Source organism: Lethenteron reissneri, chromosome 23 (assembly GCF_015708825.2).
Source record: "Lethenteron reissneri isolate LAM-NWPU_2019-01 chromosome 23, ASM1570882v1, whole genome shotgun sequence".
Classification (NCBI taxonomy): Eukaryota; Metazoa; Chordata; class Hyperoartia; order Petromyzontiformes; family Petromyzontidae; genus Lethenteron; species Lethenteron reissneri.
This window is the reverse complement of record NC_083801.1, coordinates 8,662,495-8,688,675: the sequence shown is the minus strand read 5'-3', so window position 1 is coordinate 8,688,675 and position 26,181 is coordinate 8,662,495. Positions and strand designations below refer to the sequence as shown.

The following is a 26,181-nucleotide window of genomic DNA, read 5'->3' as shown; positions in this document are numbered from 1 at the left end:
GCCCAATGAGTTGGTTTTGTTTTCCAGGAATCTGGCAAGCATGTGGCGTTTCCCACGACTCGGGCCTTTCCAGGAGTTTTCATCATCTTCGTACATCGAAGATGCAGGGCAGCCCTCGGACGGATTCCAGAAAAACCTACCCTCGGATCATTCCAGCTCAGGCACCCAGCCTGCCATTGATGCCAAGAATCGCAATTCCATAAACTATGAGCGGCAGCAGGCACAGTCACGAGCATTCAGCCCGGACACCAGCCTTACCAGCCTGTCGGCCTCACACACACAAACACCAGGCGTGCCCACCACATGCCTCAATCCCATCCTCGAGGTGGCACCAGGTGCCATTGGTCAGGTCACACGCTCACCCATTGTTGCACATGTGCCGAACCCTGCCTGCCTGCATCTTACTGAAGCAGACCTCAAAGCCATCAAGATTGATCCTAAGGAGGCAGACAAAAACCTGAAGGAAAGCTCAGATGAAAACCTTACAGAGACCTCATCCAAACAGTTTAGTGGGAAAGATCCACTAAGCAGCAGCAACCCGAATTTGCTTTATCCACTTTTTAGGCTTGCATCAGAGTCCAGCACTCCAGCTGAGCTGCAGCCTCAGGTGTGTCAGGTTCCTAATGCAAGTGCAGAACAGGCATCCCAGCCCTTGCCAAAGCAACCCAACCTGCCATGTCGCCCTACTAGTCTACCTTTTACTGGTCTAGTGAAAGCCAGAGCCATGCCACATGGAGACAGAGCTGGTGGCAGAGCCTCAAGCAGTGGGAAATGCAATCTGCTGCAGGTGGAAACGGGTGTGGCCAAGATGGAACTGCAGCAGGTGGCCAAGGCACAAGCAGTGGTCATGATGGTTAATAGTAACGCTCCTCGCGTCAATGGTGTCATCCCTTCTTGCAGCAGTATTGCTGTAAATGCACCTGCCATGAATGAAGCAGCACTTGGTACAGCAACGCAAGCACTTATGGTTGAGATAACTGCAGAGCCCTCCACGAGCACAAAAGTGAGCGGCGGAAAGTTTCAACCACAACATGCAGAAGAGAATGGCCTAAGCAGCCAACACTCAAGTCCAGATGAGAGCCAGCCATTACTTGGGCGGCCAGAGAAAGAACAGCAACCTTGCCCTGTAAGGGACTCCTGCTCTGGGAGGGATCAACAGAGCTCTGAGCACTTGGCAGCCGATGAAAGGGTTGCAGCATTGCCATCAGGCCCAAACGTGCACCTTAATAGCAACAATAATAACAGCAACATGGCCGGGGTGGAAAGTGCCTCCACAATGGTAGGCGCTTCCCTGGGTGTTGAAGCGACGTCGGAGAGGCCCCAGTCTCTCACACTCAGCGTCTATGATGCAGATGCTGAAAACTCATCTAGCTCAGGTGACTGACATGTAAGCTTAATGTATTTTTTTCACCATTTAATGTAGCACTGGTTACATTCCCTTTTGTCAAAAGTATAACTGGCGTGTCATTTCATAAATATATCCTTTTTATTTCTATATGTAGGAAAATTTAGTTTTAAGATTTTATTTTTTTACATAAATGCTGCTTTATAAAACAATGTAAGAATACGTTTTTTACTTTTAACTATAGTAAACGGAACATGTGTTCATCACATTGCATTTATGTTTTTGCTATAATCTTGCTAGTATGACACTTGCATTATTTTTTTTATAACATGTGCCCAGGTGAAGAAAAGCCTCTGTCCGGTGAAAAGATCAAGAGACGCGTGAAGACGCCTTACTTGATAAAACAGTGGCGTCCCACTACCTGGGTCGTATCTGCAGATTCCAGCGGTCCCGCACGATCGCTGGGCAGCCTGAATGGAGCCAAGGCCCCAGTAGCTGCAATGCTGCTGGCAGAAGATGGGGGCCCAATGGTACCACAGTCATTTGGAGGCAGCATGGTGTAAACCTTGCCTGGTTATCCCTTGTGACAGGCACGGCCTTTATCTGCAGCACTTAGTGAAATTTTATTTAATATTTAAGAAATAAAACAGTGATGCATTAGCAAAAATCGACTTAGACCTTGGAGGTTTTGGATAATCAAAAGTTCAGGTAATCGTGAATGGAATTGAAAGTTTACTTTATAATGTGATTGCTGTCTGTTTGAGGACATGTAGTGACAGGTTAAGTAACTTGTTTGGTTGTCATTCAGGAAATTGAGGTACCTGTATCCTTAGAGCTCAGGAGGCTCATTAGTGATGTGTCATTTCTTTGGTATGTATGGAAATGTGGAATTCCCTCAACATAGTTAAAATAGTGAATGTAATATCCTGTTGCCATAATGGCTTGTCCTCATTTACTGATATCATAAAAAATATCTTTTTAAACATGAATATAATTTTAAAAGCAGCGTCAGTTATTGTTTGTTTAGTAACTGTGAAAAAACTGCTTCGTAGAATGTTATTGCATTGTGTGTATTATTTTCATGGCTCACAAAAATGAGGCATGCATGGAAGTGCTAAAGTATATTATTTAATTCTACGCAGAAGAAAAATCGTGGTTAACTACATGAAAATAAACAGCATAGCTTTCAAAAAAAAGTAACAACATTTTCATGCTAGTGTAGGTATAATAACAACAAATATTCGGATGAAAATATAGGCGTTAAGATCATTTGCTTGTTGAGCATATCAACCTATTTCTTCGTTCTGTTCACCTGTCGTTTCGTTCTGTACGTGTTCCATTGGCCAGTGTGCACTTATTGGCTTATTGACTTATTGATGTTGCTCGGTTAAAAAAACACATTAGTTTCATCTGGATGTCTCCTTATGTACAGATTGTGCTTAAGTCTTGCAATGCCATACACCCAAATGTGTAATGTTTGTTGACAATGTGTCATTCATGTAAGGCAAGAGATGTGAACAGGTTGTCATAAAAAATTATACATGCTATAATGAAGCCCTATTTTAACATCAAATTTGCAATACAAGTGCTGGTTGGAATGGAATTAATTATATTTGCACATAGACATATGGTTAAATGTTATTGTAACAAACATTGATTTCGATGCGATTTTATAGTTGCAGAAGCTACACTTGGATTTGTGTTGCGCAAATTGTATCGGTCTGTCTCAATCTACTGTAGTTTTACGTTTGGCTTTGCACTTCTTTTTTACCCATGTATAACCTTTAGTTTTTGCTGAACAGTGATCACTTTATGGGGTCTAAAACTTTTTTAGGCATACCTTAAATTTAAAAGTTGTGCTTTTCTGGGTTCTTAACTGCATTCGATGTGCAATAGCGATTCTTCTGCATGCTATGCAAATATTGCCCTGTTTATGATATTACTTTTTTTTGGCTACTTGGATACTAGGTACGTACATAACACAGGTTATGTACACATTGTAAATTTCCGTACAACGTATAGAGTAAAATTAGAATTGTAAAATATTTGTATTTTTTTATTTGTATAACACTTATTGAATTTCCCATCGCAAGGAGGAAAGGCTTGCGTGATCTGCAGGCACTAAGGATGCAAAACGTAACCCCTCTATATATTGTATATTGCTGTTTATTTGATGATGCTGAGACACAATTGTGACTTGCTATGATACATGGAGGCCTGGGTGTGTTAAAGTTTCGTTATACATTACACTACGCACTGTTCCACCTCTACATCTTGTTGTACAGTGACCATCTTAATTGAATTAACACTGTTGTGCTGCTCTCTTCATTTCGTCAATTCATATTTACTTTCATGCAGTCTTTTTAAGCAAAAAGATTGCACTGGAACCTGCTCTGAAGAATATAGCATATTGGATAAAGTAAACCACTATGCGACCAAATAATGCAATGTGCAGGATGATTTGAAACCGAGTTTATCTCATGAAAAAAAATAAGATAAAAATGCAGTCTGCTATATTTTTATATCAACTCCATACAAGCTTATCAGGAAATGTGATGTACATTTTCTGACGTCTAAGCCATGTCAAAATATCGTGTACAATGTTTATATCGATCGAGAGGTACCAAAACTTTGGTATGACTTCAGTAGCTCATACATTGGTGTACTATTAGTCAGCTGACTAGCTTTGAACTTTGTGTGTGGGTGTCACCTTGCTTGATAATTATAAAACTGATAGTCCTCGACCAACATGTGGAAACTTGGAGGATTTCACATTTGACTTTACTGTTATATGAATTGAAACAATTGACATGTATGAAGTTGCATAGTTTTGCCTCTGCTTTAACTTGCAAATAAAAAGGTCATGTTAACTACATTGTTTATTTGCATTATTACGAGATTTTTTTTATATCACCCATTTGGAGTTATAAATTAACACTTGTAAAATGTAATTTTACAGATGCTGCCAATTTTGACTCAAAATATGGCGAGTTTAAATCCTGGTTGGAGGTCAGCTCTGCCTCTTACCCCTCCGGGGTTTATGAATTTGAGATCGACTGTGGGAATTCAATCGTGATCAACCTGCATATAGACTTGGCATAAAAGGTGTAATGTGCACGACTTGCTCAGTCGCCAAAGAAGATGAGTGTGGGCCAATGCTTATTTAAGGAGTGTCGCATCGACTTGCTGCATCGAAATGAGATGCAGCAGCAGTCCACAAATGATGTCCACCTGAATTGTATGTTCTTAATCAGTCGGTAAATACTATTGCTGTTAAATCAGGAGAGGCTGCGTGATAATCTTCACGGGATTTGTCCTAATACAGATTAACAGTATGGAGTTTGAGAAAATGTTCAGCCACACCAAGATGTCTGATAGGGCCTAGTGCCTTGATGCTTCACAAACTGCAGCATTCAGTGAAAGTATTTGGAAGCAGTTCACTGCTGCTGGTCCAAAGGTTATGTTCAACTTACTTTGTGTGCAATGTGCCAATAAAAAATAACTGGTTAATCATAAAATACAATTGACGAGTGTTACAGTTACATAATTGCTTTGAATTAGTGTTTACAATTATACAAATTATTTGGTGATTCTGCGTTGGCAGTCGTCAACAGGCACAATTAGTGTTATTGATTAATGTTGGGTTTTTGTGTTTCTAATTATAGGATTTGCTTTGCAGAGTAAAGTGATAGTCTACATTTAATAATTTTATAGGCTGCATTATAAAGTGATGATAAACTCGTGTATGGTGAACTGAAGCTATTAGTAATCGAGGTTTTTCTCTTCCTCAACATACCTTACCAAATACATTTTAAAAATAACTCTGAATACATTTTAAAACTTCAGATGCTTTGGGCAATAAATGCATGCCATAGAATTCAACACAATTGGCATTTCGGTCAAATGTCTACTGTTGCAGCTGCCTTAAAGGATCTTAAGTGTTGTACTCTTGCAGTGTTTGAAGTTGAAAAGTCATGCTCTACATTCTTCAATAAGGAGGCCAAACCTTTAAAAGGGCATATTACCTTCAGGGTCATGTCCACAAGGATATTGACATCCAACATGCTATGACATGTCGTTGCTTGTGTACTCAAGTCTTCCACAGGATGATCAAAGAGCAACCATAAAACAGGGAGATTGAGTTGGCTTTCAATCATTGCCCACAGTCGTTGGGTCTTCCACTTTCTCCACAATGATGCTACTGGTTATTGTGTTATTTATTGTATCGTTTTTTTGTCGAATATGGACCCATCGAACAGAGTCCTAATTTGTAAACGTTAGGTCACTCGCAATGGTTTAAGCACGTTTGGCTACGTACGGTGCGAAAGAAGTTGAACACAAGGCTGATTGCTGATGAGACTCGAAACTGGTCCAATTTGCTTGTATTGAATCAATGCTGCTGAAATTAAGCACTCCCATAAGGTCATGCGGCTGATTTGTGTTATTACTTTAGGAAATGTAAAACTGTTTACTCAAACATTTTACACAAAAAATAATTAAAATTCAATGTACTACTGACAGTGTTCGTGTAACTAGCTGAATATTAACGTTTGGGACGCGTGAACATTTAAAACGCATGTTTCGGTAACAAAAAAGAGAAGTCAAAAAACTTTCCGTAGACATATCTTGCAAAAAGCGACGTCACTTTTGGTCCTGTGCACTTCACACAAAGGCCCTCTTAGTATTGTGAACACCGCCTGTCACTAGGCAATGGACAGCTCCTCTACTTGACATTGCCACTCTTTCTCTCTGCCCTGCTGAGTGGAGGAGTGTGGTTTTTGTGTGCGGAGTTACTCGTGCAACGCACTACGACGTTCGCCTTATTCAGGGCACCCACAGGGAACTAAAGGTAAATGTGTGTTTATAATATGTTGAACTTATTTCGCACTGTGCGTAGCCAACCGTGATAATTGGAGGTACACCGATTTTGTTAATCGTCTAAGGAACGTCTTTCTAGGTAATTCAAAACAGTTTATCTTTATTTGAAATCTTCCTGTAGTAATAGTACAACTTGTATATTGCTTGTAGAACGTTTCGTCTTAATTCCGACATTGTCATGTGTTCTGTATAGTACGTATTGTGCATTCATTCGGGAGAAGGCAAAGTTTGGTGATGCTATTTTGATATTTCCGTGATTGTGAATGTGCTAAAAGTCACTTGACAGCTTCACAACAAACGTTTCTTCACCAAACTTTGTACGTTATGTACATTTAATGCTTGAAAATAATCCTCTTTGAAATGTGACCTTCGTGACATGTATTGTGTGCTGCACAATTCTTAGCTAGTGTCTTTAAGAAGGAACGTTTATATATATGCATACCCATGTATTCCATACCTGTCAACCCCTTATCAGTGCCGACCTTATTACAGACCAATTCAGATCTTATTGGTCACCCCATGCCCTTAGAAATCTCTACAAAGTCCCATCACAATGGAGAAACAAACAAATAAACAAAACATTTTTCCCGTATTAAAAATGCTGCATGCCGTATGGACCTGGAAACTCAAATTCCCTGTACAAGAATACGGGGTAAACCGTATGGGTTGACAGGTATGGTATGCTGAAACACTTTTCACCATCTCTTTCTGCTGATAATTTTTGTTGTTGTTAACCAATGAATGCATATTACCTAATACGCATGCAATGTTGGCTGACGTTGGCCAATGGTTTGATCCGTACGGCCAACGTTGGCTCAATGTTCAAATAATTCCTGAGTACCTGCCGACATGGCTAAGCAATAAGTGTCGGTTTTAACTTTTCTTGCGATAAAACAGGTGTTAAGATGTTCAAACACCAAATAGAAAGCTTTTGCAAGGAATCTGGCAAAAAAGGTCCCATTTATTTGGCTAAACATTGGACAATAGCGAATAACCCACAATGCGAGATGTGAACTTGGATGTACAACTGAGATACACATCGAGGGGCACATAGATTGAAGAAGACAGGCAACTTAACATGCATCGTTTTGATCCATAATAGAGGTTTTTGGGTTACATCGCGTAAATATATAAATGTGTCGTTAAAACCCGCCACCACCCGACACAGCCAACTAGTAAAGGTTGTCACACAAACAGAACGTGGCCAATTCGTCACTAGTACAGCACACCAGTGTAGTGTATAGCGTAGTGTATAATAGTGTAGTGTGTAGTAGTGTAGTGTATTGTGTATAGTCGTGTATAGTGTAGTGTATTGTGTATAGTCGTGTATAGTGTATAGTAGTGTATAGTGTAGTGTATAGTGTAGTGTGTAGCAGTGTAGTGTATTGTGTATAATAGTGTAGTGTATAGTGTATTATACTAGTACAGCACCACACCGGTGTGTTGGAGAGCCAAGCAACAACATTTACAAGCATAGTACGACGTTTCGCCAGTAATTACAACCAGAAGTCCACCTGCGTAGATGTGTTGACCACACTTCTGCGCTCTTTCACGATGATGGGGGGCAGAATTACTGAGGCAACGTACATTATGCATGGTTTTTTATTTAAAGCTTTCGTGACTGCATGGATTAATATTCTTGGTTCTTTCGGTAAAGTCACGTAGAAGGGAAATAATAAAAATAAAAAATGTACTTTATTATTTCTCTTCTATGTGACTTTACCAAAAGCACCACGAATATTATGCATGATGTTCATGCAGCAGTGGATAGAGTACGACGACGATAAACTGCATGATGCATGCTTGGCAGTGTCAGGCAACAATTTATAGTGCTTCATCCAGCAGTGGAGATAATCAATGGATTCTAGATTTGAAGCTTTCGTGACTGCAAGGATTCATACTCTTAGGTTTTTTCGGTAAAGTCACGTAGGTCAAAATAAAAATTTAAATAATAGAAATACAATTACTATTAATTATTATTAGAAATAATAATTTCATTACTATTAGTTGTATTTTTTTATTTAATAGAAATAAAATTATTATTAATTATTAGAAATAATAAAGTTATTTCTATTATTTTTATTATTTATTTTTACCTAGGTGACTCCGGCCTACTCCGGCCTCACCCTCGATCCCCTTGCCTGGAGAAGCGCTCGATCCCGGGCAGGGAAACTAGGAAAGGGAGGCACCGACCCATGGGGCACTAGGCCCCAACTGAATTTGTTTTATATGCTTACATATTATTCACTACGTACGTACTGCATGTGTTTGTAAGTGTTTATGCCTCTATCACGAGTCGCGGGAGTGTATTTACGAGTGGTAAAATGTGACCCATTGTGGGCACAGAACTAACGCATCAAAGTATTGCGATATTTTACGATGCTGGACCATCGATCGCCAAATCGTTTGGATTAACGATTATCGTATAGAATGTATGACACTTACGTGGAATGTAGGTGAGAACAAGTTGTAAATGTATGCTAAACTTTAGAAATATTGATTCGCAACAGTGCAGACAATTATACAGGATGGTCCAGATGTCTAGTGACCCCCCCCCCCTCCATGTTAATTCTCCAAAACGTTCTAGATTTGTATGATTTTATTCTCCAAAACTTAACATTTTTTTATTAAGGCTTATTTAAAACATAAATTTACATGAAAAGGGAAAGCAATGTTAGGGGTCAATTAATGGGGGGGGGGGGGGGGGTGGCGGCGGGGTCACAATACATCTGGACCACCCGTGCACTCAAATGGCCGTGCCATGTTTGCGTTGTGGTTTATTGATCAGCATCAACATCAATCCCACGATGGCGTGGAGAGTTGCTGACGACAACGAGGAGGAGGATGCGGCGGCGATGGCGCCATCATCATCGTCGTGGTGGTGGTCTCGGCTCGGTGATGACCACCCATTTCGTCGAGATGCGCTCCCCTCTCCTCCACCAGGAGCGCCAACAGCGCCCCCCACTCGAGAGATTTGCGAGGCGGCCACCGCAGCGACCCACAGCCCCTGCCACCCGTGCCACCCACGGCGACGATGGCCGTGCGATGTTTGCCGTGCCCACCACGTGGGGGGCCACCCCCCACCGCGCGTGCCGCTGCCACCTCGCTCCGGGGGGGGCATCGGCACGAGACGAGCCGTTGCTGCCACCTGGCGAGCAGCGTGGGTGCCACCGCGTGGGACCAGGAGGGGTCCTCCTACGCATCGAACGCGACACCTCGCGTCGAAGTCTTGCGCGGCTTGCAAATGATGTGGCAGCGGGCACACGTGGCACACGGCTGCCCGAAACATTTGGCGGATTTCCAGCCGTCGGCGGCGGCGTGGTCATGGTGAAAGAACCGAGGCGTGCTCGCGTTGGCACCGATGACATGAGAGGTGTCGGCAATGGTGGTCTGTTGGGAACGAAATGTCCCAATGGGTTTTTACCAACTCTTGGGCAGACTAGCGTTGGGCCACAATGTGTGCGGGACAAACGTGCCGAGCCTGTGTCCTGTGAGAAAATAGGCGTTGCAAATGGCTTACGTTTGAATGTCAAATTACGTTCAAAGGCATGGGGTCACTCTGGGTGTATGTTTTGTTGTAGAAAACAAACGGATGAATATAATGCGAAGTCATCAAATAACAATAGTTTGATTGAAGTGAGAGCTCAACCAAGGCTGGGTCATTGGGATAAAAGTGCTGATCAAGCTCTTGAAGAAAGTCTAGAAGTTATTCGCACAAGTTCAGCATTGAATAAAATTACCAACGTGGAGGAACAAAATAAAAATACATTTGAACGTGATTCCCATCTTCCTGAATGCTCTATTTCCAGGCGCAAGATTGTTGTTCAAATGCCACTTGTTCCAACATGGACATCCTTAACCACACACAATCCTCTGGACGAGCCAACAGATCTGGACTGAACTGTGAAAGTTGGTGCCGAGAAAGTAAATACCATTGTCACCTGTTCATTTATTTGTGATAGAAATTGCATTTTGATCAGGTCTAGGATGACCTTATGTTAAGTCTTTGACCCAGGATTTCCTGCAAAAGGAGAATTGTGTTGGTATAGTATCGCGGGCTCTTGCCTGGTTATGTCTCTGCCTTTATGACATCAGATGAGGCTCAATTTCTCAAGATTTGTCCTGTGAATTGCACAAATTGTAAAATATTTTTTATGGATGTTTTATAATTAAATTTCAATTGATGCCACTTTCAAAGTGTAAATGTGTCCTTTATTTAACTTTACTTGACATACAGTACATTGATTTACATTTAAGTCAACAAACATGATTGTTAAAACCATTTTAACAAACTTCATACAAGCAAAAGCACTGTCAAAGCAATATATATTTTACTAAGGCGAAATTATAACGAGGATAAATGAGTCACAAACACAATTACTGTAATACACTTACAATAAAAGGTTAAGATGGGGCAGTTATGTGTTTGGAGTTTACTCCATAATTAACTTCTTACGTTTCTTGCACTGCAACCAAATACATGTATTAGCTGATATGTAGTCTGCTTTTTCCTAAGTAGGGTTAACTTAAACTTCATGTCACATGTTGACGAAGTATTATATTTACAAAGGATGCTCATTAAACTTTGCTCTTTGTAAAAATGTAATATAGTACTATACAGCACTTTGATAATCCGTGAATCAGTATTTTGCGGATTACCCGCAGTTCGTGACTACTCCCATAATCATAAGCTGCGGAATCCGCAAATCATTGCATTGCGAAATAAATGAAGTGCACACTCCAGTGTTTGAAAAGCTTAGTTGCAGAAACGCAGAGCTGTATTACTGCAGATAGAAACACGTGGGAACTGCAATTAGACAAAAAGGTGCTGCAGAAATAAACGCAGAGTTGCAGACAGAAATGTTGGTGGAATATAATATTTTTCGCAAAAGATTTTTGGGTTTTGCATCAGCACAGACAAGCTGTCAGTATAGAAAAACTGTTGGCATCTGATTTTTACGGAATATCGAAGCCTAAAAAATGCGACAAAGAAAATACGCTTGACCCATATAGCAGATTTGCTCCATTTGGGTGTTGAAAACAATCGTAACCGCATAATCTAGAAATATATCCCGGATTGATGGTGCGGTGAGTCAAGCGACCCGTTTCCTTGTAAGCCACGTGGATTAACAGCGGCCAATTCCTCAAAAAAATGTTAGATTATGGGACTAACCTCTGCAGTGTCCCACGCATTATAGGTTAAGTGATATGGTCCCCATATCAAGACGGATTAATAGAGTTCTGCTGTACATGCAAAACCTACCCAAAAAAATCACTAGTTTAACAAAAATATTTGGTCAATATTTCAACTCGGACCTGAGATATTTAACTTTCCACACATGTACACACTCATATATATCTCACATATAATAAAACTATCGACAAACGTTATTGGCAAAGTACAAAATATTACAAAACTATACTTGTGTATAAATGTGTATGAACTTCTATTGCACCGTACATAGCCAAGCATGCTAATCGTCACGTTATCTTGATTTAATATTACAGCATTGTGTAATTTTGTCAACTGTTTCCAGAAATACATTATTGGTTATCATTTGGTCCAAAAGGAGACATGACTGTGGTCTGCTTTAGGCACATAAGTTACAATAGAAGCCCTTATGTTTACTAAACATTCACTTCTCTCGTTTAGAAATGTCTTGTCAGGCAAAAACAGTGAAGCAGATGAAAAAAGGAAAGACAGCAGGAATTTGGTATTACTCCATAAATGCTGAAAGGGGGTGAAAGCATGTTGAAGTTGCACAAGATAATCAAAGCTTCCTGAAATAGGAAACAGCTGCCACAGGACTGGAAAAGGCAATAATCATAGCACTGCAAAGGGGGATATGGAGTACAGTAACTCTAAGGAATAAGTATATTGAGCATTCCAATTATGGCATTTACCAGAATGTTGCCAAATTGAATAAAAAAACCAGAATAATCCTTAAGGGAAAATCAGTCTTGATTTAAATCAGAGGGTTTGTTATGCTCAGTTATTTAAGGTAAAACAGCTGATGAAGAAGAATTGGGAGTAGGGGGGAATTTTCGATTTTCTTGTAGACCTTAAACAAGCCAATGATTTTGTGAAGCGAGGTGTGAATAAGTTAGCTGATTAAAAACGTGCCTGTGTAGACAAAGTATAGACATCATGATTTCATATCGGGGCAGGTATGTCAGGGTTGTATTGTTTAGCACTTCATTTAATGTTGTGCTTTAGTATGTATTCATGATCATCCATGGAATCAGCACAGGAGAAACCCCAGGAGTAAATAAAAGGACGAAGATGCATGTACGGGGCTTTTTGTATGCAGATGAAGGTTTGTTGGCTGAAGCCATACGGCTGTTGATGACATTAGCCAGAGGCTGGACATTGGGGTCTGAAGATAAACTTTCCTGAGACAGTTAATGGCAGTAGTAAGAAATGAGGCTCCTGTGGTAGGTTCACAAGTTATGGTAGCAAAAGACTGGGAGATGACTATTTCGGCAGTTATGTCCATAATGCAACGTAGGCATATTGCTTTAGTAGGCCAGGTTTTTTTACAAATATGAAAACCACTTTGGACGAGTATCTATTATCGTACGCTCATTATGCTGAAGCCAGAAGATACCCGCTTCATCAGCAGTGTGGGGGGCTGAGACCACTGTTAAGTCGAGTAAGGCGGTACTCGTCAGTCTGACGCTGACCACATCCAGAGTGGGTTGTCAGGTTGGTTGCACACATACCCTGGTGGTACAGAACCTGTTGAAAAGAGCCCATAATCAACATGCCAGTTTGCAGTCAGGAATACAGTGGAGTTGGCAATTGATGCCACCGCCGAGTCTCGGTGTGGCATTTTGGACCTTACGGGCACCGCAGTGACAAGCGGCCTCATGGAGGGTCGACTATGGCCAGGTGTATTGTGAGACTTGCGTACAGTATTTTCACAAATCTTGGCCTTTGCCTCATGACAATTGTAATGACAGTCGTAATTGTAATGGGAAGTGATACTGCTCAGCACTTAGCATCCCTGGGTGTGCACACGATTGAATGCAGTTGGATGTCAACCAGGTTTGTGTCCAATACTTGGCAGTTGACTACCAAAGGGTGATAACAGTTGTGCGAATCGTCTATAGGTTGAGCCGACTAGTTTCCTGAGGTTGTTCATCATTCCGGTTTTGGCTGTCTTCTTCAGGTGGTTGTGAAATATCAGATCTGCCCAATGTCACACACAGGTCGACTGGGAGGTTGTCTTATTTCAGACACTGACCATTTAGAAGTATATTTAAATGGGCTGTGCTGGCATTGCTTAGATTAGTCTGAGTGTAAAGGGACATTTGAGGCAGAAATGCTATCTGCATTATTACTATATGGATCAGAGCTTGATGCTAAGCAGCATGGAAATAAGTTTCTCATTTATGAGCCCAAGTGTCTGAGATGGGTGCCCGTAATTTCATGGCAAGATAGGATGAGCAATGCAGAAGTCAAGAAGAGAACATGACAGGAAGGTGTTTTGGATATGATTATGCAGAAATGAGAGTACTGAGAGGGACACGCGTGTAAAATGCAGGAGGGCCGTTTACCAAGACAGGCAATTAAGAGTGGTCTCTACAAATCTGGCTACGAGTAGGAAGAAACCCCAAAGACCAGATGGTGGTGGAAGTTCTGTGCCTACTCTGTAGCAGCTGTGGGATCTGGCGGAGGGTAGAAAGAGTTGGTGAGCTGTGGTGGCATTACATAGGCATTGGCCATGATGACATCTTGATCTTGATTATATCACAATTTTAAGAATGTGGCCTACACATACCATATATATTTTTCTTGCAGCGTATACAATTTTTAAAGATAATCAATGATCTTGGTAGTAATGGTTGTAAACGGATTTAACCTGCATCAATTATCTTCTTGGTTCTTTCGGTAAAGTCACGTAGAAGGGAAATAATAAAATAATTAAAATGAAACATCAAATAATTCTCACGACGTTTCGGCCACAACGCAAGCAGCCGTCCTCAGGTGAAGAACAGGTCTGTCGGAAAGACAGCGTCTGAATGGGCACCACCAGGCTTGGCAGCGTATATTTAAGCTGGGTTGGAGGGGGGAAGGGGCGCCTTGACAAAGGAATTTGCATATCAAGAGGAATTTAGCATATTTATGGTAAATGCAGATATGGGATTAGTCACTACTTGTGGAATGCGTAGGAGGTTGGGGAGGGGGGTTCAAAGTCATATTATGCCCGTGCATTATGCAGTATGCAGGATTAGCAGCATCAAAGGGAGGGAGTAGGGTTAGCAGTAATAGAGGACGGCTGCTTGCGTTGTGGCCGAAACGTGACTTTACCGAAAGAACCAAGAAGATGAATCCCTGCAGTCACGAAAGCTTTAAATCTGCATCAATTACTTTAGGTTATACATCAAATGCAAATGCCCGAATAATGCACTCTGGCATCTTGCTCTCAATCAAGCTGCTTCTTCTTCACATGCATTCACTCCATTTGGTTCTCCTGTACTGGCATCTTGGAAATCGTGTTTCGATGGAGCAAGGATGGTGATGGCAGAGTAAACTTTAAAAAATACACTCTCTTAATAAAAAATAAAAACAAAAATTTTGAGGCTTGGTTAAAGGCACTTTATATGCCGATTCTTGTTTTGAAGCAATTATTTCCACTTACAATGTTATTTCTGGTTTGTATGTCTGAGAGTAGCTTTAAAAGCTGCATCATCTCAGATTATCATCAGGAGGCGTGTATAAAAAATCGCTGCCCATGAGCTGTTGAGAAGGGAAGAAAAACTGTGATCCGTCACTTGATTGGGAATTCAGACGCATCTCTTCCAGCTCATTACAATGTAGAACCTGTGCAGAAAGAAATACACACTTTAGAGCAGACATACTATCATGTAACAGCAGTTGTATAAAAACATATTTTTTTGAAATCTGAATAGGCATTTCTTATTGTGATCATTGAATGTTTTCATCAAGTGTTGTAATGAACCATATGCTAATATCTGTCAATATAAATAGCAATAAAGAGGACATCCAAGGACATGAAACTTTGGTCTAAACAACATGCCAAAGTCCTGTATTGTTGTTATTACTACATTATCCTACTTCTGTACGCATCAATTGCAAAATGTGTGTTGTTATACCTTACGCAGATTATTGTCATCTTTTGGGACATTGCAGCCTGGAAAAGCATTCACAGGAGACGCACCCAAATTGTGTGCTACACCTGGCACTACCCCTGCTGCTGCTGCTGCAGGAGAATCAGTCGGAGGTTCCATGGACGTGATTAAGTGGTGTTCCCCTAAGGCAAAGTTGCCCACCTCATGAGCACGTCCTTCCCCCCGGCGGCCGGTCAGATCATCATCCTCGCTGATGAGGTTCTCTAGGTACTCCATGTCAGCAGGAGGACGTTTGAGTCCAAGCGTTGACAGGGACTCCACAGTCATTAGCAAGCTGTCATCAGCTTGTGGTACTGCAGCAAGCACAGCCAGAGGGGTTCTGCATTCCATGTTAGATTCGGTTGGCACTTGTTCGTGACCTCTGTTGGGCGAAGTACCTTTTCTGCTTCCAAATGATGCAAGTGTTTGTTTACGGTGATCCGTAACATCCTGTGAATTAACAACAGCTGCCAGGCCTTCAGCCATTTGGCGGGGTAGCCTTGTATGGGCAGTGACCTGGATCGAGTCTTCCATGTCCGTGCACTGTATAGGTATGGATTCAGGGTCTGTGAAAAAAGAAGGCAAAATATGAAATGCTTTACTGAATATAAAAAAACAAGTGATCGTATACGTATATAATAAATGTCCAACTGTATTAATGTGTTTAGGTTTTAAAAGGTGAGTGCATGTCATTGAGGCAACACTTACAAGTCAATGGAGATTTTGGCCTCAGAAATGCCCTGAGCAGGTTGGACTGTTTCCGTACCACCATGTGCAGCTTTTTAAACTCCTCCTGCAGATCCTGGTAGGCAACCTCCAGCTCACTCCTACACCCATCATCAATTTGTACACAGGAAATTCACCTGAGTTCAAGTATATAATATACAGTAACTATGGGAAAAACAACAATCTTTTCATATATTTTCATTGCATTTGTTAATTATTTGGAGTTAAAAAGGCATTAACTTGTATTGTGGATTATATGCAGTTGGATATATAGATGTTATTCAATTGAACCACGTACCGTTCACCTGGAGAGGAACATTTCGACATAAACCTCTCTTGAACTGGCCGTGTCTTTCTTTGTGAGACTTCTGTCGATACGACATCATACACCTGCACAAAATATTAAGAGTGCCTTTAAAGAGAGATCACGACTACGTGAGTTTGGCCATGTTAACTATTATTCAGAATTACAAACTGGAACACTTTCTGCGTGATAAGAAGCACGTGGATCTGTAATTCTTCATGTGTTTTGTCTCCATTTTGGAATTAAATAATGATTTAGGCATCATTCCAAGATTGAGGTATCCAATTTCTATCTAAACATTTAGTAAAAATGTCTGGTCCCTCTTATGTTATCCCATCTGGCTTGGGAGATTGTGCATCTTCATACTAGAGAGGGAAGTGGTTACACCTCTTCAGATGTGACATTTGGAACATCCTCCTCACCAAACACATTGTTTGCTGGGTATATCATATTTATTTGATGCTATAATCATCTGCATTACATTCCTCCTAAGTTTTTGTCTGTAATATGCATTATAAACTTCCATCTTTCTCTCGAATAATCTTCAATACTATTTGAAATTGACCAATCAATTTAGTTTTTCTGATTTCATGATCCCACCATTAATACATTTTAGTTTTGTATCGTCTAATTTCTTTCCTCATTAGTTTCCTAATGGTTGTACAGAGTTGTGAACATGTTGTGTTTTAATAATGCATATGTGTCCATTACAATGTTTTCCCCTGATTAAACACAATTCAAATTAATGTAAATGTAATATGTTGTATCAAATGAAAGCCCCCATAACAGTATACATCATAACACCACGTTTCAGTTTTTACAAAATATTAAAATGCATGTTCAAGGACATGACAGATCGAGTATGTTATTATAGGCAGCTGTGTTATGTACATTACCTGCTCATATGGCCTGTCCTCAGCATAATGGACTTGCAGTAATGTTCCATCGTGTTAAAATATACCATTGAAAAAAACATGACGAAGCATTAATACTTTATCCTATAACGTAACAATTCAGATTTTAACATAAACACTTCCAATACAAACATCTAATTTGCATGTGTATAGTCATACAGGCTGTAAACATCACAGGCAGTCCATGTGTGCAGTCAAGTGTCACATAACAGGCTGCCCACTCATTTCACAATTGTTGCTCATTCACCACATTCAATTCAATGCCCAAGTAAATATTTTTTATAAACCGTTTTTTACAAGCCTTTGCTAACCTACCACTGGATGAATGCCTAACCATGCCATGTCAGTCCGGGGTTAATCTGACCATACCCCACCACACTGGTCAGTACAAGTTGGTGAAGCTCATTTTGTATTTTACAGCAACATTACTACTTCTTTTGTTTCTTTGTGGAATAAAGATGTTGCTATTATTTAATTATACTACATGAACTATAGAGTAAACCACTGTAATAAATGTATTTATTTTGGGTTAGATCACGTGAATATGTGTAGTTAGACCCGCCACCACCTGACACAACCAATTAGTATGGTTTGTCACGTAAACAAAACGCGCCAATTAGTTACTACTTCAACACACCGGTGTGTTGGAGAGTAAACCCACAACATTTACAAATCGAGTATGACGTTTGGCTGCTGATTACAACCAGCTTCATCAAGCGATAGCCATAATTATGAAGAAGTCCTCCTGTTTCAGTCTTAAATAGAGGAAGTAGAAAGATGATGTCATCACTGCAGGCCTATCAAGTGCGAAGACCAGAGGGGGGTTAATGGCGGTGTCGGGTGGTGGCGGGTTTAACAACACATTTATATTTACGCGATTGAACAAAAAAACCCTTTTTTATGGATATTATTGGTCGCGAATGCCTATGTGTTCCTTCGACAGAGGGAGAGCAAAGCTACCTTAACATTGGCATTTAGAACCTGAACACATTGCTGCCATACACAAGAATAGCATAGCCAAGTTGGCTTATTATTTTAAAACTAATTTAACGAACACCAAAACATCAAGCTCATATGACAAATATCACAATATAATTTTACTCATGCATACATACCTGTGTTATTACCCTCTTCAGCACGATGCTTCAATTGTTTACCGAACTCCTGTTTGGCATTCAGCTGTGCCTGTAGCCTCCCAGCCTCTTGCTTGTACAAATGAAAATCCTTTTTCTGCAGGTGATATCATGTAAGAGACTAAGGTGCTGCTTTTTTACATTCAGTATCTTAACAAACTTGTCTTTTGATCATTGAACGAAAAACAAAGCAAACTATAATCGGTGCACATTCGAAAATACCTACCGTTTTCTCCAGTTGTTCCTTGTAGCAATCTCTCTCTCTGCAGGCCACGCTGTATGCCTGGTATGCCTTGTTGAGATTGACATCGTTCACCACCTTGTCCATGCTTTCTTTGTGGTTGCAGTGATTCTATTCCACAAAGATACGATTGTCACATGTAGCTGGCAGTCTTGTATTTAAAGTTGTGCTCCAAGACTGCACACAAGCTAACCATAATTTAAGCAGGTTCTGTTTAAATGTATATACTGTATAAGGCAAACCACGTATTCCCAGTAAGTGTACTTTCATAAAAGTTCAATAACTAAAATGAAAACCAGCATGGAGAAACAATTTCCAGTTTAATCATCACTGCATCTTGAGAAAGCACATGCATGGCTCAAGAGGTCAGCGCAATAAGCCAGTATTGCTTATGACCCTAGGTTCAAATCTTGCCAGCTGTCTGTGATTAAACTGGTTAGTTGATCACCAATAACTGTCAGAAATAGTCATCATATTAAGCATTGTTTTTGCACTCGATTTGGATACATTCCAGCTGTAAGAATTACAAATGTTGGTTGAAATATCACGCAGTCTCCAAGAACTGTTCGTTCACACGTGGTGCACGCTGCCCTGTGATTTTCGTAGGTTGTCTCACGGCATGAAGCACATTGCACAATTGGTATATATTTGTTGGGGGGGGGGAGACACAAAAAAAAGAATAAAAAAAAGAATAAAAAAGAGAATAAAAAAAACATTGCCTCTTCTAGATTTGAAGCTTTCGTGACTGCAATGATTCATATTCTTGGGTTTTTTCGGTAAAGTCACGTAGGTAAAAACATTAAAAAGTAAAATAAAATAAAAATCACGACGTTTCGGAGGCAACACAAGCTTCCGTCTTCAGGTGGAACCGTCACAGCCACGACAGCTGTATCAAGTAAATGAGAGATTGCAGGAGCTACCACTCCGTTTATATAATGGTTGGAGAAGGTGGTGACTTTACCGAAAAAACCTAAGAATATTGCCTCCTCTCTCTACCACAGTACATGTTTTAATTCACAATCAGCTGTTGTGTTTAAATAGATTTATCACACAAGGTTCTGATGCCTTACCACAACATCTCCAAAGGGCTTTCCCTGGGCCAGGTGAGAAGCTGCACCTGGCTGCTGAGTGAACAATTCCGTTTCTGAATGTTCCTGTGGTCCACAGTCAACCTCGCCAGATCTGTGTCGTGCCCGGAAATCCATCTCCGTTGTCACTCCAACGTACGCCTCACTGTTGAACTCCGTCATTGCACAGTCCACCTGCAGCGTGTATTGAGAAGTTCTCTCAGCCAACTCAAATCCTCGACAGCATCTTAGGTTAACATCACAAAGCTCACATAAAACACAGCCATTCAAAAAAAATCATCATAAGTCATGATCTAAACACTGCAGGATGATGTCCATCCGGATCAATCACGTTCAACATACGGTTTTACAATGCAAGTCCATCAAGTGCTTGCACAGCAGCTCTGATGACATCGCCCCATCTCTGCTGTGAACATTGTCCCCGGGCATACTTCCTTCCATAATTAGTGGCGACGTGTCCTGCTGAAACTCACTTACAGTACTTTCCTGAACACAACTTCTCTCTCTCTCTTAACTTGCGTTTATCATATCCGGGGATAGCATCACTCCCCCACACACACACAACATGACCCACATCGCAGTGGGAAGAGATAATGAGAGACAAAGACCAAGCGATTGCGAGAAAGACGACTATGAGATAGCGAGAGACAACAGAGAGAAGTCACGAAGGGCGATTCCTCCATAATATCCCAATACGGTATTTGGTTGACTGCTTAACCAAACGGTGCCATTCGTTGTAGAAACGCAGTAGGGACTTTAAAGTCGACACTCCACTGCTACACCGTATTCACTTGAGTAATGCACTTGACCCGGGCCTGCCAAACACTTAAGATCCCCCCATCCTATAACCTTGAACAGACTGTAGGGGCAAGTGCTGTTAGCGAGTAGCAAGCGCCTATGAGGGCCGGCAAGACACACACGAGGGGGGTGGGTGGCCAGCACCACGCCCGGCCGCCTTTGTCTCCCCGGTGGTCAACGATTACACACCGTACTCATTTGAGGCCGAGTCCACCAAGGGGAGGCCGCAGTGCCGGTAGGCCTACACAGCTACGCCACCACCACCACCACTCCACGTGTGACCTCACTTCCAAAGCCACCAAACACCACCAAAAAAACCCACCCACACCGCCTCGCTGACACTCACACAGCGACACAATAAATCAAACAAAACCCCACAACACAACACGAACAAGTGAGCGAGCTCACGTCAACGTCCCGGGTTGTTGTCTGGCTGGATGATTGACCGACAGTCGTCTTAGCCGGGCGGCCGTGGCCCTCTGCGTGGCCCTCCTGGCTGGGCCCTCCTGGCTGGGCCCTCTGCGTGGCCCTCCTGGCTGGGCCCTCTGCACGCAGGGCCCGGGGTGGTGGTCACGGAGTCGTCCACCTCTCGACGGTGTCGTCCTTGTCCACTCGCTCTCTCTCTCTCTTCCCTTCGCTGTGGGGGCTCAGCTGACGGGTAGATCAGTGGTGGTCGTCGCTGCTGTTGCTGTTGTCTGCTGCTGTTGTTGGCAGTCGTGGAGGGAGCTGTGGACGCGAGTGAAGGCGGCGTGAGGCCTCCTCCCCTCCCCTCCCGGCCCGGGGTATTCCCGGCCGCGCGTGGCTGGGGGTGGGTCGGGGTGGTGCTGCTGCCGCTGCCGCCGCCCAGAATAGCACGGGGAAATTCCCCGGCCGAAACTACCACCACAGCGCCAAACTACCACCACCAGCAAACTACCATCACCAGCACCAAACTACCACCACTACCACCACCAAAACTACCACCACCAGCAAACCACCACCACCACCAAACTACCACTACCACCAAACTACTGCCACCACCAAACTACCACTACCACCACCACCAGAAAACTACCACCACCAGCAACAAACTACCACCACCAGCAAACTACCACCACCACCAACAAACTACCACCACCAACAACAAAACTACCACCACCAGCAAACTACCACTACCACCACCAAACTACCATCACCACCAACAAACTACCACCACCACCAAACTACCACCAACAACAAACTACCACCACCACCAACAAACTACCACCACCAACAAACTACCACCACCAACAACAAAACTACCACCACCAGCAAACTACCACTACCACCACCAAACTACCATCACCACCAACAAACTACCACCACCACCAAACTACCACCAACAACACGAACTACCACCACCACCAACAAACTACCATCACCACCAACAAACTACCACCACCAACAACAAACTACCACCATCACCAAATTACCACCACCACCAAACTACCACCAAACTACCACCACCACCAAACTACCACCACCACCAAACTACTACCACCACCAACAAACTACCACCACCACCAACAAACTACCACCACCAACAAACTACCACCAACAAACTACCATCACCACCAACAAACTACCACCACCAACAAACTACCACCAACAAACTACCATCACCACCAACAAACTACCACCAACAAACTACCACCACCAACAAACTACCACCACCAACAAACTACCATCACCATCAACAAACTACCATCACCAACAAACTACCACCACCACCAACAAACTACCACTACCACCAACAAAACTACCACCACCAACAAACTACCACCACCACCAACAAACTACCACCACCACCAACAAACTACCACCACCAACAAACTACCATCACCACCAACAAACTACCATCACCACCAACAAACTACCACCAACAAACTACCACCACCACCAACAAACTATCACCACCAACAAACCACCAACAAACTACCCACCACCAACAAACTACCACCCCCCCTACCACCACCCACCAAACTACCACCACCACCAAACTACCACTACCAAACCACCAAACTACCACTACCAAACCACCACCAACAAACTCCCCACCACCAACAAACTACCACCACCACCACTACTACCACCACCACCAAACTACCACCACTACCACCACCAAACTACCACCACTACCACCACCACCAAACTACCACCACCACCAAATCACCACCACCAAACTACCACCACCAACAACAAACTACCACCACCAAACTACCACCACCAAACTACCACCACCAACAACAAACTACCACCACCAAATCACCACCACCAAACTACCACCACCACCAAATCACCACCACCAAACTACCACCACCAACAACAAACTACCACCACCAAACTACCACCACCAAACTACCACCAACAACAAACTACCACCAACAACAAACCACCACCACCAAACTACCACCACCAAATCACCACCAACAAACTACCACCACCAACAAACTACCACCACCAAACTACCACCACCAACAACAAACTACCACCACCACCAAACTACCACCACCACCACACTACCACCACCACCAAACTACCACCACCAACAACAAACTACCACCACCAAACTACCATCACCACTAAACTACCACCACCACCAAACTACCACCACCAAATCACCACCACCAAATCACCACCACCAAACTACCACCACCAACAACAAACTACCACCACCAAACTACCACCACCACCAAACTACCACCACCACCAAACTACCACCACCAAATCACCACCAACAAACTACCACCACCAAACTACCACCACCACCAACAAACGACCACCACCGCCACCAAAACTACCACCACCACCAAACTACCACCACCACCAAACCAAACTACCACCACCACCAGCAGCAGCAGCAAACAGCACGAGTTGTAAAGAGGAAACTGTGTGAAGAAAACGCCCCACGTTGCACACAAAGACAAAGATCACCACCGCCACCCACGTGTAGCCTGTGACAGACCGTAGTGGGGGGGGGCAGGTTGATGTTAGTAGCGAGTAGCAAACCGATGAAGGACGCCGCTACTGTGACACACGAAGGGGTGGACAATTCCACGGCCGACCGCCTTTGTCTCCCCAGGTACTAGGGAAAGGACCAGGGGACCCATTCAGATAATCGTCACTGGTGTTGTCTGCGGGGTTACGAGTTGTGAAGAGGAACCGTGTGAAGAAAGCCCCCCACAAAGTTTAGACAAAGACCCCCCCCCCCACCCTGTGTTAGCCTCTAACAAGGCCCATCTTCTCTGTGCGATACAATGCTACGCTGTCAACTTGCACCGATGCCCGTCATAGGAATGTGGAATTGCCCACCGTTGGTGCGGGGACGACGAACATAGATGAGCGTAGGTCTCGCTTAAAGTCCCCCCCCCCAAATCCTAATGTAAAGTTGCCCCCCCAATACTCAAATCCCAATGTTAAGTTGTCCCCCCCAAATCCTAATGTAAAGTTGCCCCCCCCAATCCTAATGTTAAATCGCCCTCCCCCAATCCTAATGTTATGTTGCCACCCCAATCCTAATGTTAACGTGCCCCCCCAATCTTCATGTTAAGTTGCCCCCCAATCCTAATGTTGTGTTGCCCCCCAATCGTCATGTTAAGTTGCCCCCCCCCCATCCTCATGTTAGGTTGCCCCCCAATCGTCATTTTAAGTCCCCCCCCCCCCCATCCCTCCCATCTTGTTATATTATTGAAATGGTCATCAGATGGAGCGATACAATTACTGTAAGACTTTGGGAGTGCCGACCGTGGTGTAGACATGGTGGTGTCACGCTGCACTCACAAGTGCTTGCCATTTCGATCTCCCGGAAAGGCCTGCGACCCAATGCAGTTGTACTCATGTAATTTTTTAAACGTCATTCATGCAAATTACCCCTCGTTACGGATATAAAACATGAAAAGACGCGTGGACGTTCATTGGGCAGCTTCTCAACATAACCCCGTGCTGTCCTCCACCCGGCAATGTAAATGGGCACACGATCAGTGATGAAAATCGTCAGGTGGTGGGGTAAAGCGTGGGCACTTCCCCACCTCTTTCAAGACGTCCAGCCACAGCGTGGCAGGAAGACTCAGGTACTGCACTCTGGACAAGAGGGATATTGGAACGAGAGAGAGTTCCAGACAGCGCCCTCTAGCGTTGGGTCTTCCACCAACAAGGCTGCAAGCTTGACCTGTCACGGTTTCGGTTTCAGTTTCATTTATTTGGCATAGCCCTGTGAGCCATTCGGCTCTTGAATCGGGTGCAACCGCAACAAACAAAAACATGAACAAGAAAACATCTTAAAGTGACTACGCGCAAACAGAAAAATTCAGGGAAAAAACAGAAAAGTCTTCCAGAAAAAGCACCGAATATCAACGCTGTGTGCCAAAAATCCCAGTGAGATGCAAGTCAAACAATAACTATAAGACAATTTAGATTAAAGTTATCAATCTAACTCTGTACTACAACAAACAAATATGGCTAAACCAAAACGTTTTCTAAATCACCAAAATAAAGCTATAAAAGCAATGTACAAGTGATCATAGAAACTGATTAAAATTTTACAATAAACTATATACATAACACGTAATACCAACTTTGCAGCCATAGCTGGCAGCATGAGTCACTCTATAACAGCAGGAGTATCAGTAGGAGTATCAACATTTTTCAATGCACCTTTAAGATCAGCACACTGTAATCAAACACAAGATCATACTTTGCAGCGGTCATCCGGAGCGAAACATTTGATTTCAGACCACTGAATAGCAGTGGCAGCTGGGGGTGTACAACTCCTCTAGAGCATCATAAGGCCTCTTTTGCCAGTAGAAAATATAATAATATAGGTTTTTTACCCTTTTTTCTGGCAACAAAACTGACACCTTTTTTCAAAGAATCATGTTTGCATTAACCACAATACTTGCGGTCAGTATTGTGGTAATGCAAACATGATTCCTTGAAAAAATGTGTCAGTTTTGTTGCCAAAAAAGGGTAAAAACCCTATTATTATCCTCTAGAGCAGCTTTGAGTGAAGATCTCACAGGTAAATTTTGATTTAAAGCTTTCGTGACTGCAGGGATTCATATTCTTGGTTCTTTCGGTAAAGTCACATAGAAGGGAAATAATAAAATAATATAAATATAAAACAATAACAATTCCCACGACGTTTCGACTGCAACACAAGCAATCATCATCGTGGATTTCACACCTGATGATGATTGCTTGTGTTGCTTGTGTTGCAGTCGAAACGTCGTGAGAATGTTTTTGTTATATATTTATAATATTTTATTATTTCCCTTCTACGTGACTTTACCGAAAGAACCAAGAATATATCTCACATTCCAGACCCTGGGGGCATCAATAGCAAAAGCCCTTCCTCCAGTATTTGTAAGGCAATAAGGAATGTGAAGCTGGTAAATGAGCGAAGACCTTAGGTCACATTTGCTCTTCGAAACAGAGAGGAGATCCAGCAGGTAGTCTGCGGATTTTTTTGTATGTACATCGATACATGACACGAGCAGGCAACTCGCCACCCCACCACTGGTCCGACACAAAAACCATTGACCATCGCTTCGCTGGACGGTCCGCTCATGCCCTCGGACCAGCGGAGTTCTTCATTGCAAGGCA

The 26,181-nt window shown here is 42.6% G+C and overlaps 2 protein-coding genes across 5 annotated transcripts in view; one reads left to right on the top strand and one right to left on the bottom strand.

Annotated features, from left to right (window-relative positions):
* LOC133345921 (bone morphogenetic protein receptor type-2-like) overlaps positions 1-4,215 on the top strand; it is a 31,506-nt gene extending 27,291 nt beyond the window's left edge. Inside the window, 2 exon segments of the mRNA XM_061557048.1 lie at positions 28-1,376; positions 1,685-4,215. Of these exon segments, the coding sequence (XP_061413032.1) occupies positions 28-1,376; positions 1,685-1,908 (1,573 nt within the window). The 3' untranslated portion in view covers positions 1,909-4,215.
* Positions 4,216-10,413: 6,198 nt separating this feature from the next.
* Positions 10,414-21,593, bottom strand: TANK (TRAF family member associated NFKB activator). 4 transcript variants are annotated; one of them, XM_061557045.1, is made up of 10 exons: positions 21,109-21,564; positions 20,971-21,068; positions 19,747-19,938; positions 18,662-18,787; positions 18,418-18,532; positions 17,285-17,316; positions 16,383-16,474; positions 16,067-16,185; positions 15,344-15,924; positions 10,414-15,050 (listed from the first exon to the last, which is right to left on the bottom strand). In XM_061557045.1, exons 3-10 carry the CDS (start codon positions 19,924-19,926, stop codon positions 14,916-14,918), a joined length of 1,380 nt encoding a protein of 459 aa, XP_061413029.1. In that variant the 5' UTR covers positions 19,927-19,938; positions 20,971-21,068; positions 21,109-21,564; the 3' UTR covers positions 10,414-14,915. The 4 variants fall into 4 exon arrangements, with proteins under 4 accessions (XP_061413029.1, XP_061413028.1, XP_061413031.1 ...); XM_061557044.1 differs by having other exon boundaries at positions 20,971-21,563; XM_061557047.1 differs by having other exon boundaries at positions 15,521-15,924; positions 20,971-21,539.
* Between the last annotated feature and the right edge of the window lie 4,588 nt (positions 21,594-26,181).

Coding starts and splice junctions, on each gene's coding strand:
- TANK (XM_061557045.1), bottom strand. CDS start 19,926: ATGACGGAGTTCAACAGTGAGGCGTACGTTGGAGTGACAACGGAGATG. Junction 17,317..18,417: donor TGAAGAGGGTAATAACACAG/GTATGTATGCAT, acceptor CATTACTGCAAG/TCCATTATGCTGAGGACAGG. Junction 16,475..17,284: donor AGGACAGGCCATATGAGCAG/GTAATGTACATA, acceptor TATTTTGTGCAG/GTGTATGATGTCGTATCGAC.